This window comes from Carassius gibelio, chromosome B20, assembly GCF_023724105.1.
Source record: "Carassius gibelio isolate Cgi1373 ecotype wild population from Czech Republic chromosome B20, carGib1.2-hapl.c, whole genome shotgun sequence".
In the NCBI taxonomy this organism is placed as follows: Eukaryota; Metazoa; Chordata; class Actinopteri; order Cypriniformes; family Cyprinidae; genus Carassius; species Carassius gibelio.
The window spans coordinates 13263635-13282099 of NC_068415.1; the positions used below are offsets into that span (position 1 = coordinate 13263635).

General features: G+C 40.4%; 1 protein-coding gene across 1 annotated transcript in view; it reads right to left on the reverse strand.

Moving 5' to 3' along the window:
- The window catches only part of LOC127984290 (nesprin-1), a 129901-nt gene that overhangs the window by 96906 nt on the left and 14530 nt on the right, over nucleotides 1-18465 (reverse strand). Inside the window, exons 17-34 of the mRNA XM_052586870.1 lie at nucleotides 17682-17837; nucleotides 16357-16521; nucleotides 16034-16206; nucleotides 15769-15922; nucleotides 15455-15598; nucleotides 14269-14433; nucleotides 13847-14164; nucleotides 13592-13747; nucleotides 10084-10254; nucleotides 7966-8292; nucleotides 6936-7088; nucleotides 6189-6356; nucleotides 5821-5997; nucleotides 3946-4092; nucleotides 3699-3824; nucleotides 3146-3322; nucleotides 2321-2586; nucleotides 31-2194 (exon numbers count right to left, since the gene is read on the reverse strand). Coding sequence (XP_052442830.1) covers nucleotides 31-2194; nucleotides 2321-2586; nucleotides 3146-3322; nucleotides 3699-3824; nucleotides 3946-4092; nucleotides 5821-5997; nucleotides 6189-6356; nucleotides 6936-7088; nucleotides 7966-8292; nucleotides 10084-10254; nucleotides 13592-13747; nucleotides 13847-14164; nucleotides 14269-14433; nucleotides 15455-15598; nucleotides 15769-15922; nucleotides 16034-16206; nucleotides 16357-16521; nucleotides 17682-17837 — 5307 coding nt within the window. The remainder of the gene's footprint in view (nucleotides 1-30; nucleotides 2195-2320; nucleotides 2587-3145; nucleotides 3323-3698; nucleotides 3825-3945; nucleotides 4093-5820; nucleotides 5998-6188; nucleotides 6357-6935; nucleotides 7089-7965; nucleotides 8293-10083; nucleotides 10255-13591; nucleotides 13748-13846; nucleotides 14165-14268; nucleotides 14434-15454; nucleotides 15599-15768; nucleotides 15923-16033; nucleotides 16207-16356; nucleotides 16522-17681; nucleotides 17838-18465) is intronic.

Here is an 18465-nt window from a genome sequence, read left to right on the forward strand (position 1 = left end):
CTCGCAGGAATTAATAATATCTTATCTTACCTGTTTGGTGTTTACTGCTTGTTGAAGATCATCCTGCAGCTTTGGAATTTCCATTAAAGTGGTCTCAAAGAGTTTTGGCAATGGCTTTTGGTCGTTTATGTACTTCTGTTTCTCTTCATTAGTCATATATTCTAATAATCTAAACCTAGATTTCATTTGTTCCTGAAGTGCTGACAGTGACCTGACCTCCTCCTGCACAATTTCAATTTTTGCTTCTTCAAACATTAATGGATGTCTTAATCGATCCCTAAAACTCTTGAGCCAGTCTACTGATACTTTAATATCAGTTTGAAAATCCTTATTTCCCATAAAACCTCTCTCACATTCCTCTATGTGTGCATTAATCTTTTGCTTTAAAGTATGAAGTTGTTCCTCCCTGAAGATAACCTGAGTTTTAAGGGTCTTTGAGTCAAAGTGCTGATTGAGGTCATCTTTTTGTGCTTTGAGACCCTCTGGATAGGAACGAACCTCTTCAAAACATTTTGATAAATTGTGTAGAGTAGATAATCTCTCCATGGCATCTGCCTCCTCATCTCCATTGGAGTCAAATTTGCCAAGCTGTTCCTTGAGTCTAGTAATGCTATAGTCCATTTTCTCAACTACTGCTCGATGGTCATTTAATATGTTTAATGTTTTCCTTAATTCTTTCATCTTACACTCGATCTGCAAGTTAAGACTGCCGTGGAGATTAACTAGCTGGTCAATGACTTCAGGAGCATATGGCTGACCCATGATAAGGAAATCCTGAGTTTTAACCCTAAGATCTTTCATTCCCTGAAACAGATTTGCAAGAGCTTTCATGAGATCTTCATAGTTGCTGTGCAATCTTTCTCCCTCTTCTACACTTTGGTTGGCTGAATTCATCTCTAAACCATCACACTTCTCCTGAAGTTCCTTCAAAGCCTTGCGTGTGGCATCGATGAGGGACTCAAACTCCCTGCGCTCCAAAAGCACTTGTTGGATCCTGTCGCATTTCTCTCTGATCAACAACAGCATGTCATTGTATTGTTGTGGAAGGCCATTAAGTTTCTCATCTAGGTAGCAGTGGTCGACCTCATTTAAGGTGGGAAGTATCTCCTGTCCTGCCCTTTGGACGATGAGCAAAAGGTTTTCATACTCTGAAGCATGATCAAGAAGCTGTTGGTATTCGGTTAACTGGTTCTGAAGCTCCTCGTCATTCCCGCTCAGGTCAATAATGGGAAATGTAGCTACCTCTGCTTGTTTTAGCCACTCACAGATCCTGTCAAGGTCCACTTTAAAGTACTTTCGAATGACTAGCGCTTTCTCCAGATGCTGCAGATGCTCCATGCTCTTCTGCAAGGAAGCCTCAAAGGTAACTTGCAACTCCTCCAGCTTCTGAAGGGTCTCCTTCTTCTCCTCGTCAGTGGCATCCTTCACTAATTCTCGTCCTTGTACCCAAAGAGAAGTTAGCTCCACCTGATATGCTCTTAGGCTGCTAGTAAAACTCTTACAAGTTGACACCTGCTTGTGCAGTACATTTGGTAGGAGAGCAACATGATCATCTGCAAGAGCCCTCTGCTCTTGCTTTCTGATCCATTCAGCTGCTCTGTCGAGGGCTTGTAGGAACTGCGTTCGTTCTGTAAATACTTTGCTGAGGCTTTTACGATACTGAGCAGCCTTAGTTCCAAGCGATTCTACTTCTGTCTGTGCTTCCTGGATCAAAGTCTGCAGTTTCCTCCTTTCATTAAGACCTAGACGAGTGGAAAGACTATTGGCATCTGTCACGGCCTCTGCCAGAAGCTTATGTTTGGCCTCCAATTCTGCACAAAAGCTCAAGTGATCAAACAGAAAGCTCTGGGCCAAATCTGGAGGGGGGCTGGTCTTGAGAACCTCAGACAGGGATGGCTGCTGCAACTCAGCCCACTCCTGAGCCTCCCGCAAATGGTCCTCGATTTGACTGAGTTCTTCCAGTGTTTGCGCTGAATCTTGTATTTTCTGCTGGACAAGCGACTCCACCTGGGTCCAACGTTGCTCCAGGTAACCCACCTGCTCCTTAACCAGGTCTCTGTCTTCTAAGCTCAGACGAGGCAAGATCCCATGCCTATTATTTCTCAGGTCATCGAGCACACATCTCTGGTCCTGCAGGTCTGTGGATAACTTCTTTAAGGCATCCAGACACTCAGTTGTGCTCTCAATATCTCCCCTAGAAAATATTTAGTGTTTTTGTGAACAAAGAGCAGACTGACTGACAATAATGTCTGAAGAACAACACATGGCAACTATCAAACATAAATATGTTGTGCAAAATTTGAAAGGAAATGTTGCATGCCTGGCCAATTGATCCCATTTCTTGGACAGCTGGTCAAACAACTCCTCCACCATACAAATGCAGTCATGATAGTCCCCACTCCTCTGTAGATCCTCCTCTTTCTGTTCCAGCAGCTGTGCAGCCTGTCTGCCCAGATCCAGCCAAGCACAGCGCAGCCGCCCAACTTCCATAAGCTCAGGGGACTCCTGACCAGCCGTTAGCCTATTGATGCTCTCTCTCAGCTGGGTCAGATCAACCTGCCTGGCTCGCATCTCCTGGATAAAGTCCTTTGTGGCATAAAATATGGGGTGTTATTAATAAATGCTGCCTGTCTTTATTTGATATCCTGCCAAATGGACAGCTCTGGATGACACCCTCTGTCACTGGCAGAGAGTGAGCTTTGAGGTAATTGGGGTTTTCATTCAATCTATTGTTGACAATTCTCAGCACATCCGGAGATGGTAATATGTGCTATTTTTCACACACAATGAAAGGGTCTGCCTGGACGCTGTTATTACAGGCACTGACAAATCAATTCACACATCTATAATTACACCCAGACGAGTAATCTGGGGAGAAATCTTTATTAATGAATGAAGCTTCCTGCCAGGAAATGTAAGAGAGGGCAAAGCTCACCAGAGCTTTCAGCAATACATAATAGACTGCATCTGATTAACTGATATACTGTACAGATAATGTATAAAACTTGTGCATAAAGTATTAATGCAATATAAAATTAGTTGTAGCTTTTTAAAAAAATCTAATATAACCCCTGGTTCATACAAATAGGTAATCATTGTTGTTGTCTTCTAATGGCTGTCATCTGGACACATAGCTGTTGCTTACCTGAGCCTGGTCCAGCTGGTTCTGAGCAACCTTTGGCTCAAGCTCAGCTGGCCTCCTTAACATGCTCTGGAGGAGTTGTTCGGCCTCAAGAAGACGACACTCAAGGTTGGAACGCAAGTCTTTAATCTCTCTCCAGTTATCTGCCAGTTCTTGAGATTCCAGCATCCTTTCCTCGATCTGCATTAGGTGGAAAGCATCTCTAAGTATTTTCCAACCAAATCCATGTTTTTTTAAAATGTATTTTCATGTTTTAAAATTGAAAGTCTGGGTATGGGACAATCTTAAATCAATAAAATCTACACAAACATCTTTTGAAAAGTAGCAAAAAATACATCATAAAAATATTTAGAGGTTTTATGTAAAGCATTCCCTGGTACTGAAATGAGATGGGAGGAAAAATGAAGCTTCTCTGGGGAATGCAAAAGCACTAAAAATGTTTTTCCTCCTGTCACCCTTTAGGAGCTCCATATAAAAGTGCCTGTATTTGAAGAAGCAACTAAAACCTTAAGTTAGAAAATGTTTATGTATTCTTAACATTCTATTAATTACTCACCTGAAGTTTGACCTGCTGTATCTCAGCAGCTGTCTCTCGTACCTGATCATCAGAAAGATCACAGGTGGAGCACACCAGCTGCAAATAGGTACTAGCCTGTTCCTGCAGAGTTCGTTCCTGCTTCATCTGATGGGATATTTAAGAGACCCCCCAGGAGAATTGATGATAGTGATGAGTCTGACTTTCTTATACCAACTTCATTGTGCCACTTTTGTGAACACGTACAAAGTAACATTAAAAAGTATACCTGTGCTAGCGCCTCCTGTAGGCAGTGTGGTGCATGTGCAGGAAGCTGTATCTCCTCCTGTACATTTGAAAGCCACGTCTGACACAGTTGCAACGTATCCCGCAGACTTGCATGCTTCTGCAGTTCCCAATCCAGACTCTGATACACCTGCACAAACAGACACATTTTTGCCTCAAGTCTTAAAATAACCACACTGCATGAAGTGGCCAAAACTAAGTAATTGGTTAAAAAGTGCACCTCAAAGTGTATTTCAAGTAATCCTTAACTGTATAAAACAAGAACAGCGGGACCCTGACATATTTGAGGAGCAAAATAGAAAACGACATGAGTGGAGCATACGGTTAACCATGCTAAGTCGGGTCAACATAAAGCAAAGTCCATTTGACAGGTGTTGAATGCTCTGGCATCCCTAATCCCGCGAGCAGAAAAGCTGACGCTGATTGACATTCTTAATTCACGAGCCCTCGCGGGGGGCAGGCATCGACAGGCTTGCTTTGGCAGACGGCAGGAGTTGGCAGAGCACATGCAGACTGAGGAACTCATTGACCAGACTGCCAGGTGGTGGGATTTACCGGATGGCATTGTTCTGGCAAGGTTGGCACAAGATGTTGGTAAGGGGTATAAACTAGCAAACCAGAAGGGAGGGGTTTTATCAATGTCTCGGCTTGTTTTGACGGAATTGGACTTGGGCAAAATAAAACTGGCACCGGGAAGAGGGCGAGGTATTAATAGACTGGGTGGTTTGCTCAGAAAGTGACTGAGCAGGCAGTGTGTCAGATGGCAGAGAGTAGTTGCCATATTAGGGGTGCTTGTGATTAGGGTTCTTAGAGGAAAGCAGGTGGCAGCTTTTGGTAGGATACTGCAAGAGCTGGAGTAGGGGGGAAATGGTGATTTGCAAAGGGGGGTATACGTGCTCACTTTCATTGCCATGGGCTTTAATGATACGCTTTCATGGAGAAATGATTTCTTAGTGCCTCCTGATGGGCCTCCTTGTAATGACACTGGCACGCAGGAGTCAAAATGTCAAGCACATTTCATTGCCAGGCATCCCCAGTTTATTGACTGCGTAGTAAGGGTTGTTTAATCTGATTTAAAAGGCAAATACACTGAAAGGAGAATTTTGTCAACACTTTACTGGACCTGTGCAACTAGGAAGCCAAGCAGGGTGGATTAAAATAATCAGGAGGTTCTGGAAGAGTGGCAGAAAGTTGGCACATGCTTCAGCTTGCTGCTGGAGCAAAGCTTGATGTGAGCAGAGGGACAATAAACAATGACACCAGCACAATGACTGGAAATCATACAATTAATGAGCACTAAAACTAAAAAATTGCAATATAGTAGAATTTACTGGAAACAACTGATAATAAATCAATCAATAAATAAATACATAAATACATATTACTTGTATTATTCATTGTTTATTCAATTATTTTTTATAATATAATATAATATAATATAATATAATATAATATAATATAATATAATATAATATAATATAATATAATATAATATAATATAATATAATATAATATAATATAATATAATATAAATAAAACTGCACTAAAACTTTCTTGTAATTTTCCACCAAGCCAGAGGCGTTTTTTTTTTAATTTTATTTCATGATTTGTTAAATGTCCATGACATCCGTCCCCATGTGGTCGATAGAACATAATTGGCTGCTTTTTAACAGCTAGTTAATGTTTGCAGACATTTTTACAGGCCAATAACGGATACACCATTGTGTCCATCATTAAAAATCACATAACCACACTTCTGCCTATGTTAACTGTCTTTATATACTGTTGTAGGTCTATATGCACAGTGAACATCGGCACAATGCTGGTCTTGTGCTGGTGTGTTGGCAAGTAAACTCACACGCTGGGCAGTGCTGCAGATGGCCGAGTAGCTGTCTCTTGCTCCCTGCTGGTGGTTCTGAATCTGCTGGCGAAGCCGAGCCTGGAGGCGCTCGCTGCAACCGGACAACAGCTCCTCTCCCTTTTCCTTAAGTGTAGCCAAACGCTCCTCAAAACCTGCTATCTCCTCCATAATAGCCTGAGATCAGACGATATGTGCAAACATTAATTTAAGCAAAAGGTTCTCATAGTAAATGCTTTGTATTTTTGTCAATACCAATATTAAGTGAAACTGTAATGACAACATTTTTTTATGTGTGTAAACAAAATGCAGGTGTGTTTGGATATTTATAGGGCTCTGCTCTTCTGTGAAGCTTTGTGATTTGTCACCTTATGTCTGGCTAGCTGCTGAGTGGCAGCTTCCAGGCCACCGCCTGATGACGGGTCAGGAGTCACCATCCTGCTCGACATCTGCAACAGCCAACGCTCAATTTCCTGTAGATCTTTGTGGTACGCCTCCTGTTTCTTAACCTGAGCTTCCAATCTGTGAACGTGGGTCTGAGGAAATAGATTTCAATTGCAGAAATGATCGAGACATTTGCAAGCACTCACACCGAAGCACATATATAAACACACAGCTGGAAACTCTCATGCTATAAAGAGCGTCTGACAGCTGCAAGCATGAGATGGATCATTTGAAAATGAGTATTCATGGTACTGATTGCAGGGTTAATGGATGCCATCTTTGAGGAAATAGCACATAAAGCCTTCAAATTATTATTCAAAAGCTTAAAAGGGTAATAATCTACACATTCATAGAAATTTGTTTCTCCCCACTCTTTATAATTTGCAATTTAGTTTTAAATGATTCTATATATGTAAGACTGTTTCCCATCCAAATTGCTAAAAAAAGCATTGATATGTAAATGCTGGAGGTCATATATTGATGTTCTAATATCACAGCATGTTGTGAATTACCTGTTTTGCTGCTTAAGTGTCTATAACATGCTGGGTGGACTGAGTAGTGAGCTTTATGTACATTATGTACGTTAGCATATGTAACTATTTCACAGTAGAAAATATTTTCTATGATATGTTGCATTTAAATGATTGTTTTTGTAGTCTTTGCGGGCTCACCTTTGCTGAGCTACATAGCTCCTGGTAGTCGGCCTGTAGTCTGGTCATGTTGTCTGTGATGGAAGGGGAGTGGAGGAGGGTCAGCAGAGTTTCTCCTTTCTCTAGCACAAAGCTCACGGCAGAATCACGAGATAGCAACGTCTGCTCTACAGCCTGGACACAACAGAACAATGAATACAGATAAAAATACACATACATGGATAATTCAGCAAGGACACATTAAAACGGATCAAAAGCTAAACAATTTTGCATTTTTACAATGATTTCAATTTCTAATAAATGCTGTTCTTATGAACTTCAAATTGATTGAAAAATCCAGAAACAAAATATGTCATTAATACTAGGCAAAAATACTAAGCAACACAATTGTTTTTAACATAGAAAATGATAATAAATGTCAGTAACACTTTAGTATAGGGACCAATTCTCACTTTTAACTAGTTGCTAGTTATTAGCATGTCTATTATTAACATATTGGCTGTTAATTAGTGCTTATAAAGCACATATTCTGCATGACCAAATTCTACATCCCTAAACCTACCGAGTACCTAAACGTAACAACTACTTTACTAACTATTAATAAGTAGCAAATTAGGAGTTTTTATTGAAGCAAAAGTCATAGTTAATAGCTTGTTAATAGAAGGAATTGAACCTTTAAATAATATGTGACCGAAATGTGACTTGAGCACCAAATTAGCATATTAGAATTATTTCTGAAGGATCATTAAAGATCAGGCTGCTGAAAATTCGAATTTGCCATCACAGGCATAAATTACATGTCAAAGTATATTATTATAATAGTAAACAGTTATTAAAAAATTATAATTTGACAATATTAAACTAATTTATATACAGTATATATGTATATTACATATATTTTATATTATTAAATAATTTACATATCTCAGTGCATGCAAAAGATCACTGACAATTCTACTTATTTGAAGTGATTAAGGGGACTACCACTTTTGTGGAAAGAGCTAGTCACAAGTACAGATTTCATATCAGTTAAAGACAACAAATCACCTACCTTGTACTTGTTCAGCTGGGCTTTTCTCTGGTAAAGTTCTGCTTTGGGTTCGACAGTGGAACAGAGAAGGGCTCGAGTCTCCCTAAGCCACTGCATTTGGCTCTTGTAGCGCTCTTGGAAATCTTTATAGAGCACAAGGCTTCTTTCCAGGGTTGCATGCTCTTCCCGTAGCCCCAGAATAAGCTCTTCGAGCTGTGATCGGCCTGTTTGCACTTCCCTCTCTAGCTTGGATGCTCCAGGGTCATCCAGAAAGGAAACGGCCTGCTCTGCACTCTCTCGAAGTGTTTTAAGCAGGCTGTGACCTTGATCCATGTCACCCTGCAGAGACTGACGGGTGAGAAAGTCTTTTAAACAACGAACGAAAGGGTACAAAAAAAAAAAAAAAAAAAAAAAAAACAACAACAAAAAATCAATAATTTAATGAGCAAGAGGAAAGATATTTATGCCTTCCCCAGTGTGCAACCAAGACAAGTATAGAATTTCCTATTTCTGACAGCTTCTGATCCTTTCAAATCACATGGAGCTACAGGTTTTGAGAGCGCTCCTCTGAAGTGGACTTTTCTGATGGGTACTTTGAAGCCTCCCGGGCTCCTGACACCTGTGTGCAGACACCCTGCGAGGCCCCGGTTAGAGATATGGGAGGAAGACCCAATTACCCAGGCCTTAAAAGGTGCTTCCGCAGTGGGGTTTCCCTAGCAATGACTGTACTTTGCCCATCCTACTCCTTTACCTTTAATCAGGAAGCTTCTCTATATGATATCAGCCTTTTGTCTCTACAAAGAGCAGCACATGAGAGCTGGACAGCTGGATCTAGAGCTACTGCTGTGGTACTGACAGAGAAAGCAGCACCAGTGTTTTAATGACCATCTCCACACACAAATAAGGAAATGAGAAGCTAGTGAGGCGAGGAAGAAGGATAATTGGTCAAAGAAATATGATCTGGCGATAGAAATGTACACTTAATTGGCTGTTAATTATTCACAAAAACATGCATGTATACCGTTGACATTACCATTTAATGGAGTGGGTGTGCATAAAACACAGATAGCCTCTATTTGACTTTGCTAGTAGCATCTGTGGGGCACTGTTGATCTTGACGCGGATTATATAAGTAACCAATATAAGCAAATAAGTAGTATATGTGTATAAAGGAAAAGAGTGTGCTGTTGAAGCTGCAAGGGCTTTGCTTCAATTAAACAGTCTCTGCCAGCAGGTTCCACAGACAGACAGTTCCTTCATCTCTGCTATCACAGTGGGGGAGTGTGTGAAGTGGCTGTGTGCACGTGTGCACGTAGGGTGTGATAGCGCTAAAGCTTTCTTTTGCTTTGTTTAGTAGACATATTGATCATATACTTAAGAAGACAAAGAGACTCATACATGTGCACACACAGAGAAACACTGGCTCTTACGATCTCAAATATGAGCACAAAACTGTGCCAGGCCCACTGAGAGTCCTAGTCTGTGGTGTGTGTGTTTGTAATTTTATCAGGCCAAATCAATAGCTGTTAAACCACAGGATAGAAAGGGTGACAGTTTCATCTGTTCATCTAAACCTTCAACTCTAAAAGGAAAAAATAAAAGCCATAGAAGCATTTATTTGCTAAATTAAAATTTTTGTTCTTTTAATCTTAATTATTTTCATGATTTATTTATTTAGATGTATATATATATATATATATATATATATATATATATATATATATTAATGCTTTCATACGATTAATAGCATCCAAAATAAACGTTTTTGTTTGCATAATATGCGTGTTCTATGTATATTTATTATGTTTATAGAAATACACACACATACAGTGTATATTTTGAAAATATTTAAATATATATTTATATTCATATAATTTATATTATAAATAAATATGTTTAATATATAAACAACATTTTTCTTTTTTTTTATATATACATAAATATACACTATGCATATACTTACATTATGTAAAAACCTTTACTTTGGATGCAATTAATCATGATAATCGTTTGACAGCACTAATATACATGTATATTTATAAATGTGTGTGTGTGTGTGTGTGTGTGTATGTAAAATTTACATGGACATGCTACTGTATATTCAGTACCAGTAACATTAGTGTTTTGACTAGGCCATACCTCTAGCCTCTTCATTTTCTTTTCCATTGTAATGCGATCGAGAGCCTCTGTCCTTTCTGTAACGATTTTGAAATTCTTCCTCGCAGTGCTCAACCAATCAGAGAAGGTCCTGAGAGCATTTTGAGCATCTGTGATGTTCTGCATCTCTTCCTGGAGCTGTTTGAGTGTATCCTGAATGATGGGAGAATAAATCAAAAGGCTCACTGGTAAGATCGCTCAGAATTCTGTCTCATCAGCATGAAGTGTTTTGATCGATCCAATGCCGCACACTAGCTAGCAGAGGCTAAGCTATTTTGCCGCATTTTTCAGTTGACATGCAGATCCCTCATGCACGTGGCACCAATTAACGCTTTTGCGCTGTGCCGAGCGCACACCTATCTGCAGAGACATAATAGCTCTTGACTGCAGAGCATGTGGCGGCCTGTGGTTTCTCACAGAATAATTACCCGCTCTATTTTGTGTCGCAACCAGGGTGTGTGTGCATGTTAGAGAGAAGTGGGCAGGAAGGAGAGGTGTTACAGCAAGTGTTAAAAACAATTCTGCTGTTACCACAAAAGCAGCACTGATTGATGTGCGAGATTGAATCCTATATTGTTTAATTACAAGCTAAGGTCTAAATGTGGGAGACATTGATTTTTCCAGTGTGTAGGTTTTTTTTTTTTCCCAGAGGGTCACAGGAGGTGGTTTACCAGGTTGGATAGCTTCCAATATTTAGATGGCTGAGAAATTATACTCATTGGTCTGCTTTGGCAGCAAAGTGAAAGGTGAGACAATGACACCAGGTTCTATTAAAAGAAACGTCATTGTAGTTACAGAATATCAAGTAGAAATTCAAATTTAATTGAACTGAAAATGTTTCATTATTTAGCTAATTTAAAAATCAAACAACACTTTAACAATGATAAATAATAATAACTGCAATAATTATTCCAGATAAAAATAAAATGTTTATTGCATTTCTGTACTTCAAAAACATATAACAAGTGGCTAATATGAATTATAAGGGAAGAGAAGGGGTGAAAATATAATTTTAAAATGCCAATGCAAAGAAAAACGCTAGAAACTGTGTTTTTTATCATTATTTAAATACTTTTATAGTATTTAGTAATATTTTGAATGAGCTATTTTCATTTTTTTATATGTATTTTTATTATTAGATTGTATTTTTATTAGCTTGGTTTTTATTTATTATTGCTGCCCTTGTTTCTGTGTTTCTTTATTTGCTCTTTCCTGTATAAATTTGGGGTCCCTGATTAGCTCAACATTTGTTTCCAGCTGTGTTTATTTAATTATCTTCATTTCCTTGTGTACTTAAGTCCTAGTCTGTGCAGGCTGTCTCTGTCGAGTGTACTCGGTATGTTCATGTGTTTCCTGCCGTTCCCAGGGTTGGATCTACCCTGTGTTCTTGGATTACAGATGGTTTCGTTTATTCCTCGTCTCCATTGTTCCTCACCATCACAGATTGTGACAGAAGACCCGAACTAAAACTGTAACCACTGTGTGTCTACCCTCCGTTTGTGTTTCTGTGTTTGTTCCCTCAGTTTTTTGTTTCTGTAGTGTTCCTCCATGGATCCCCTCCTTCGTCCAGAATATCTCCTCCTGCTGAAGATCATTCAAGCGCCACACCAGACTATTTCTGGTGCTCACCAACCTCTCCAGCTACTTGGACGACACGCTCTGTGTGTTCTATGACACCAGATTAAACTCTGCGTACAGAGTGCCGTCATCTGAGGAAGGCCCTCGAGCGGGGATCTCGCCGGTGACACTCCAGACCCAGAGCCCAGTCAACCATCACCCAGCTGCGCTCATCATCAGCCCGAGCCCACCACTGATGGAGAGCCAGAACCTGCCGCAACCGCAGAGCCATTGCCAAAGAAAGCAATAGAGCTGAGGATCACCACGGAGCCGGAGGCCATAACATAAGTCCAGGTGCAAGAGCCTGCTACAGAGCCCACTACGTGGGAGAAAGTCACGGACAGAGGACCTCTGCCCTTAGCACCACGGTTGAGGGTGAGCAGAGTATGGCGCGGTGAAAGTGCCAAAATGAAGAGAAGAGGGCTCCCGTTACCAAAGTTCTGGCCTGAAGCCCTGGAGGCTCATAAATGCCCAACCTCCCAACCTCTCCTGCCTCCTCCGCTGCTGTCATCTGGCAGCCCCTCTTCTTGCCCTTATCCCACAAACTATGTGGTGCAAGCTTCGTGTGACTGCCATCCTCCAGCATCACCATGGCTGCAGTTTCCCTTGACTCCGCCTCCAGCCTCTAAGCCCCGGACTCTGCCTCTGCCCATGGACCCGACGGCTCCACCATGGCTCCTAGTTCCCTCCTCTCCGCTGTGGTCCAGCAGTCCACTAGCTCCGCCAGGCTCCCTCATCCCTCCAGCTCCGCCTTGGTCTGGCATCGACCATCCTGCACCTTGAGACTCCACTCCTCTGGCTTTGCCTCGTTCCTTCGTCCCTTCAGCTCCATCAGGCTCCTTTATCCCCTCAGCTCCTCCTCAGTACTCTGGCGCTTCGGCTCCACCACAGCCTCCCACACCTTTGCATCGGTCGCCGGCACCATCTGCTTCGCCTAGGACCTCCAAATCCTCCCCGTCACCCTGGCTCATCGGCTGCCCATATTCGCCTCAGGCTCCTCTTTCACCTGCTCCGACACCATTGGTCAGCCCCCTGGAGTAGGAGGCAATTCCAACTCCATGGCTTTTCCTTCGTCGGCTCCACCGTGGGTTGACATTATGGCTGTGTCCTGGGTCCAGCTGGTCTCCTCCTGCTCCAAGCCCCTCCTGGCACCTCGCTGGCTCCTCCCTCCATCGTCTCCTCCCTGGACTCTGTCTGTCGGCCCCCTCGCGGGTGCTCTACCTTCCAGGAGGGGGGCGATATGTCAGGATTCGGGGCTGTTCTGTGTCGTGTTTTGCCCATTTCTGTTTCTGTGTTTTCTTATTCGGTCCTTCCCCTATCAGTTTTAGTAATTTAATATTGCTGTTGAAACTTATTTTATTTCAGTTAGTTTAGTTGCCAAGACAACATTTTTGATATTCATTTAAGTTTTTTAAATTTACTTTTATAATTTATTTTATTTGAACTTTATTTCAATAAAAAAAATTGGAGTTAACAATAGCACTGGGAAAGAGATTGAGTGAGGATTTGGGGAGAAAACTGAGCCCCCCAGCGTAAATCAGAGGAATAATTAGTGGGATATTGTTCGATCCATGGAAAATAAGGCACCCAGATTGTAAAACCACAGCGTCAATTGTATTTTTCACACTGTGAGCAGAATTAAAAGAAAAATCCAAGAACCTGCAATATGAATAGGAATGGCATGCGTCTCTATAATCAACAGGACAATTCAAACAGATAAAAATAGTGATAGAAAATTATAACATTTATAAAATTATTGTTTTATGCACATTATTTGTGAAAAAGTAGTAAAAGGCAGCTTACTGAATGCTGCTGCATACTTTCATGAAATAATCAAGTACATCAAAGTTGTAAATGTACAAAGCTGACTTGCCTGTATCTGTAATAGCAAGGCATGGTAGCGGGCAGTGAGCTGGGTAACCCTGGTACTGATCCGACCACTGACATGAGCATCCTCGACGACTTGCTGTGCAAGAGTACTAAGGCCTTCCACCTCGGCCTGACGTTGAGCAGCCTCAATCTGCCACCTCTGAAATAAGGGAATGATGGGAAAAGATCGATACATATCTACATGAAACCATAGTACTATAAATCTGAAACTATCAGGCAGATGTATAATGCATCATACCTTAAGGTGTTGAAGCTGTGCCTCTTTTGCACTGACATCAGAGCGACGGTGGCTTCTCACCTTAACCTTGAGCTCTATGTCAACCAGCCACTGGTCTAAGCTTTGGAAAACACCTTCTAGTTTCTGAACCCTTGCGAGAGCCTGCTCTACCTGGAGTTTGGTCTCGCCGAGCCGGTCTTGGTAGCCCTGCCATTCCGTCTGTGCAGTTTCCAGAGCCCGATCCTCAATTTGAGGGGCACCCCATGGAATGACTCTTTCCCGACTGGCAAGAACTGAGCTGAGCAAGTTATGTCCCTTAGGGCAATGAGACTGGAGCATCTAGATATGTTTTTAGACAGAAAGAACAAAAAGTAAAAATTAGGTAGTGCAGAATATTTCTATCCTATGATATTAAAGCCATAAAAAAATCACGTTATATTAACCTGCAGTTCTTTTAACGTGTTTTCCAGAGCATTTACATCTTCATCCAGGGGTGAGAGGTGGGCCAAACTGTTCTGCTCCTGTTCCAGCCAGTCTTCAAACATGTGAAGCCCACGCTGATACTCTTGATGGAGCAGAACCAATTCTTCTGCCTTACTGACAGCAGCCTGAAACACCAGCAGAGTATATAATTTCAAATTATAATAATTCCACAATAAGTACAAACTTAGCTGCTGCTTGGTTCCAGAAGCATTTTACCAATTCTTTTTCCCACAGAGATAAAAAACTTAAATAAAGAGTTTTGAGCCACAAACCCCATCCACTAGATCCATATACAATTTTCATGTGCAATCCTGGGAGGTCACTGCTTAGCTCATAGACTGTATAAAAATCATGGACATAGTGTCCGTGACGACACCCAGAGGTTTCCTAAGAGCGTTAGTGAATCAAAAGTAGGCGGAGCCAGCCGTCGCCATCTTGGCAGTGCGTCACCATGCATCCCTCACGGATAATCAAAATTGGTTGCTGAAGCCACGCCCACCTAGCTCGACGACGGTGACAGCAGCGGAAATTCATTCAGCGGAAAGTCATTGCAGAACTTTTAGGCTTAATATAATTTAAACGGCTAAGTTATAAAAAAAAAAATCCCCCCCTCACAGTAGTCATGAGGGGAAAAATTAGCTATATATATCAAACTAATTTTTTGAACCAGTATGTAACCATGTTTTTTCCTGCTGTAAAGTTGGTCATTGGTCGATGAATTACTTTACCTTGTTGGCTTCACGGGAGAGAGCGGGAGGTTGCAGCTTGGCATAGCTCTTTGGCTATTCTGTTTCCATGGTAACAAAAATTTCTCTGATTGCTGAATGTTTTTTTCAGGGTAATATTTGGTATAGCTCTTCACTGGAAATTTGGTTATTACATTTTTTTTATTTTTAAAAATGAAGAGTAAATCATACTGATTTATGGCTTCTTTAAAAACATTGCTCAGCACCTTCAAAGCTGTCTGTCTTTAAATATTTATGTTATTGTTAAAAATTAATTTCCCCTGTCGGCAAGACAGTTGCACTCTATAACCACTGGTAGGTTTCATCATATTAAGTAGTTTGTGCTGAATAATTCTTCTTGACCACTCAAAACAAATGTAAACACTGGTCTGCTGCCTACAGTTTGACATCTTTGGCTTACCTTGGCTTTATCTTTAATGGCTGTATATCTCTCACTGAGCTTCTGGATCTCCTGTTGGGTGGCTGTATGTTCAGTCATGTTGGAACCCTTAGTTGCAATGGTCTCTAAAGGGCTAGAGTGGCTAAGAACTTCCTCATAGAGGAGCTGTACAGAGCATAGCAATAAAAGTTATTAATACTTTGAGATTTCAATTTTTTAACAGAACTGTAAGAATAAACAACTGTTATCTAAATAACAAATCCAGTATAAAATGATGGTATTATAATCACATTATATATCCTTGTGCAAGTATGCACATGAAATGTATGAATTACTTTAGCACGGCCTAGATTGGCTGTCTTGTCCCTCATTTCTGCGTAGTGTTTGTCGGAGTTTCCGAGGCTCTCTTCTACTCGCTCCATCCAGCACTCAAACTGACAGACATCTTCCTGGTAACTGGTCCAGTGTGACAAGGCACCTTCCAGCTGGCTGTAAATTCAACACATAAACGAGACAACTACTACTTCCACTCAGACACTTGATGAACACGCATCTGAGGAAATAGAGATAAAGAAAAGTGATAGACAGGACTTTTCTGACCTTTTGCACTGTATGGATGTTGACAAGAGTGATTCCCAGGAGTCTTTGAGGTCCTGGATCTGCTTGCGAACCACTGGTACACCCTCGGCCGAGGTGTTCCTCTGGACAGACTCCCCTCTGGTGATGAGCATCTTTAGTTGGATTTCTCTCCCCTGACAAGCGGCCAATAAAGTCTGCAAACAATTAGAAATCCTGTTATACACTCAACATGTACAAATGAAACGTACAAACTAATTTATGAGTGCCAAAACCCTTGAAGGTTGTCCTTATGATTTAGCAACACCTGTAAAACAGTAAAATGTGTAGACTAAATGACAATGTACCTCAAGCTGGCCCATTCTGGTGATAAGCACACTCTTGTCAGATGTGGGGCAGCTGCAGGTCTTGAGGACCTGTTGGGACTCTGAAACCCAGTTCTGAAGTTCCTGAAGGCCCTGTGAAAATAGCTGATGCTCCCCCACAACTCGTTCTACCCTTGATACTTTCTCCTGCAGAAGGTGGGTGAGAGAAGTCAAGACTAGAGTAAAAGACTGGACAAATGAAATCTATTTTTTTACACAGTCTCATTAAAGTCTCATTAAATATGCACATAAATGATACAATATTACAAAAATCCTTTATTCAATTCTTCAAATCATTCAATTATTGTTATCTAACAGTTGGATATTTAAATTGTGCATATTTCCTAATTTTAAATTTAGATTACCTTTTGGAGTGATTTAATTCTCGCTTTTTTAATAACATTTATTATTTTTGGTTAATATTAAGTTTTTTAGCAAATGTCAAAAACTTTTTATACTGTACATTTTCATGTTGAAATGCCTAAATTCACTTAGCAGTAGCAGTGTAGTTTTTAGTGTTTTATTTTAATATCTATTAATGAAATAATACAGAGCTTTAATATATGACATTTATTGGTTATTTGGCCATTAATTGGAAATAATTATTGGTATTAGTCTGAAATGTAATATCAATGCATCCCTAAGTATTTAGCTTTTTTATGTCCAAAATTTTTCAAAAGTTTGGAGTTGGTCAGATTTTTTAATAAAAATAGAGTAAAAAATTCAATAAACTGTAAAAAAAAAACTGTTTTCTATATTTTAATATTTAATATATATTAATATTTTTGTGAAAACCATGATACATTTTTCATCAGGATTCTATGATAAACTGAAAGTTTAAAAGAACAGCATTTATTTAACTAGAGAAATTCTATTGCAACATTAATGACTTTACAATCGCTTTTGAAGATTTTTTTTTAAATGTAAAAAAAAAAAAATCACCATTCTGTCTGCTAAATTTTAAATTATAGACAATGTACACAATCAGTCAAGAAAATAGAAACAAATGTAATTCATCCGAACTAGTGAGAAAAGAAACGCACAAATGCAACAGATGACTTTCTCCGAAATAAAAGCATATCAATAGAAACTCACCACTTTCAATTAGCATTTTATATAAAAAACCTTTACACAGTCTCCCAGATTCAAACTAAACCTGTTACTTAGAGTTAAGTAAACAATGAAAAATGTAAAGCATATAGTAACTCTCCTGACAGATCTCAACAGGTCATTAATAATGAGCTCAACTTTAATCACAAACACAAACACAGGACTGATGAGGTAAACAGAAAGGTAAAGGAGGTTACCTTAATCAGATTGCTCAAGGCCAAGTAGCATGCAGCTAGCTGGCAGACCTGATGCACAAAGCTCTTCCCAGCACCCTGACCCTCCCAGAGGCCATGTGCTCGCCCTCTCAGCTCTGCCAGTTCAGACTCTCTGGAGCGCATCTCTTCCAGCAGCGTCTGAGGGTGTGCAATCAGGGGTCACACAAGGATAATGACGAATGTTCATGCCATGAAAAACCACACTAATAGCCAACATGAGCTTTTGAACACATCCTCTGAGATGGACAAGTCCCGTTCTCCAAACAACACAAAACTTTTACTAAACACACTTAATACATTAGGGCACAAAAGACCACCACAAGCAAATTTCTTGCTTCTTTTCTCTAGATGGAAAAAGAGCAGACTGTGAAATTGTCAGTTAGGCAGACACAGTTCATGATAATAGAGTCTATCATGTTGGGTGCACTCTGGGGATAAAGGGATTAAGAGGGAAAGTGGGTAAAAGCAGGGGAAGGGGAGATGGGAGGGGATGGATAATCACTCAGAGGACATCCACACACTGTACAGATACACTGTTGGAAATGTAATTGCCAACAGAGCAGACAAAAGGGACCAGCAGGCGACAAAGCAATACAAAATAGAGATGAAAGATCTTGTGATAAGGCAAAAATAGAAATGTTTATCTTTACCACCTCTATTCTACATTCATGTTATTGTCAAATTGTTCATTGGGGGTTTTGTTCTTTGAGAGCAGTTGGAGAGTGAGAAATTAATTGCATGTCAGCTTAATCCTCAAATGTGGCAA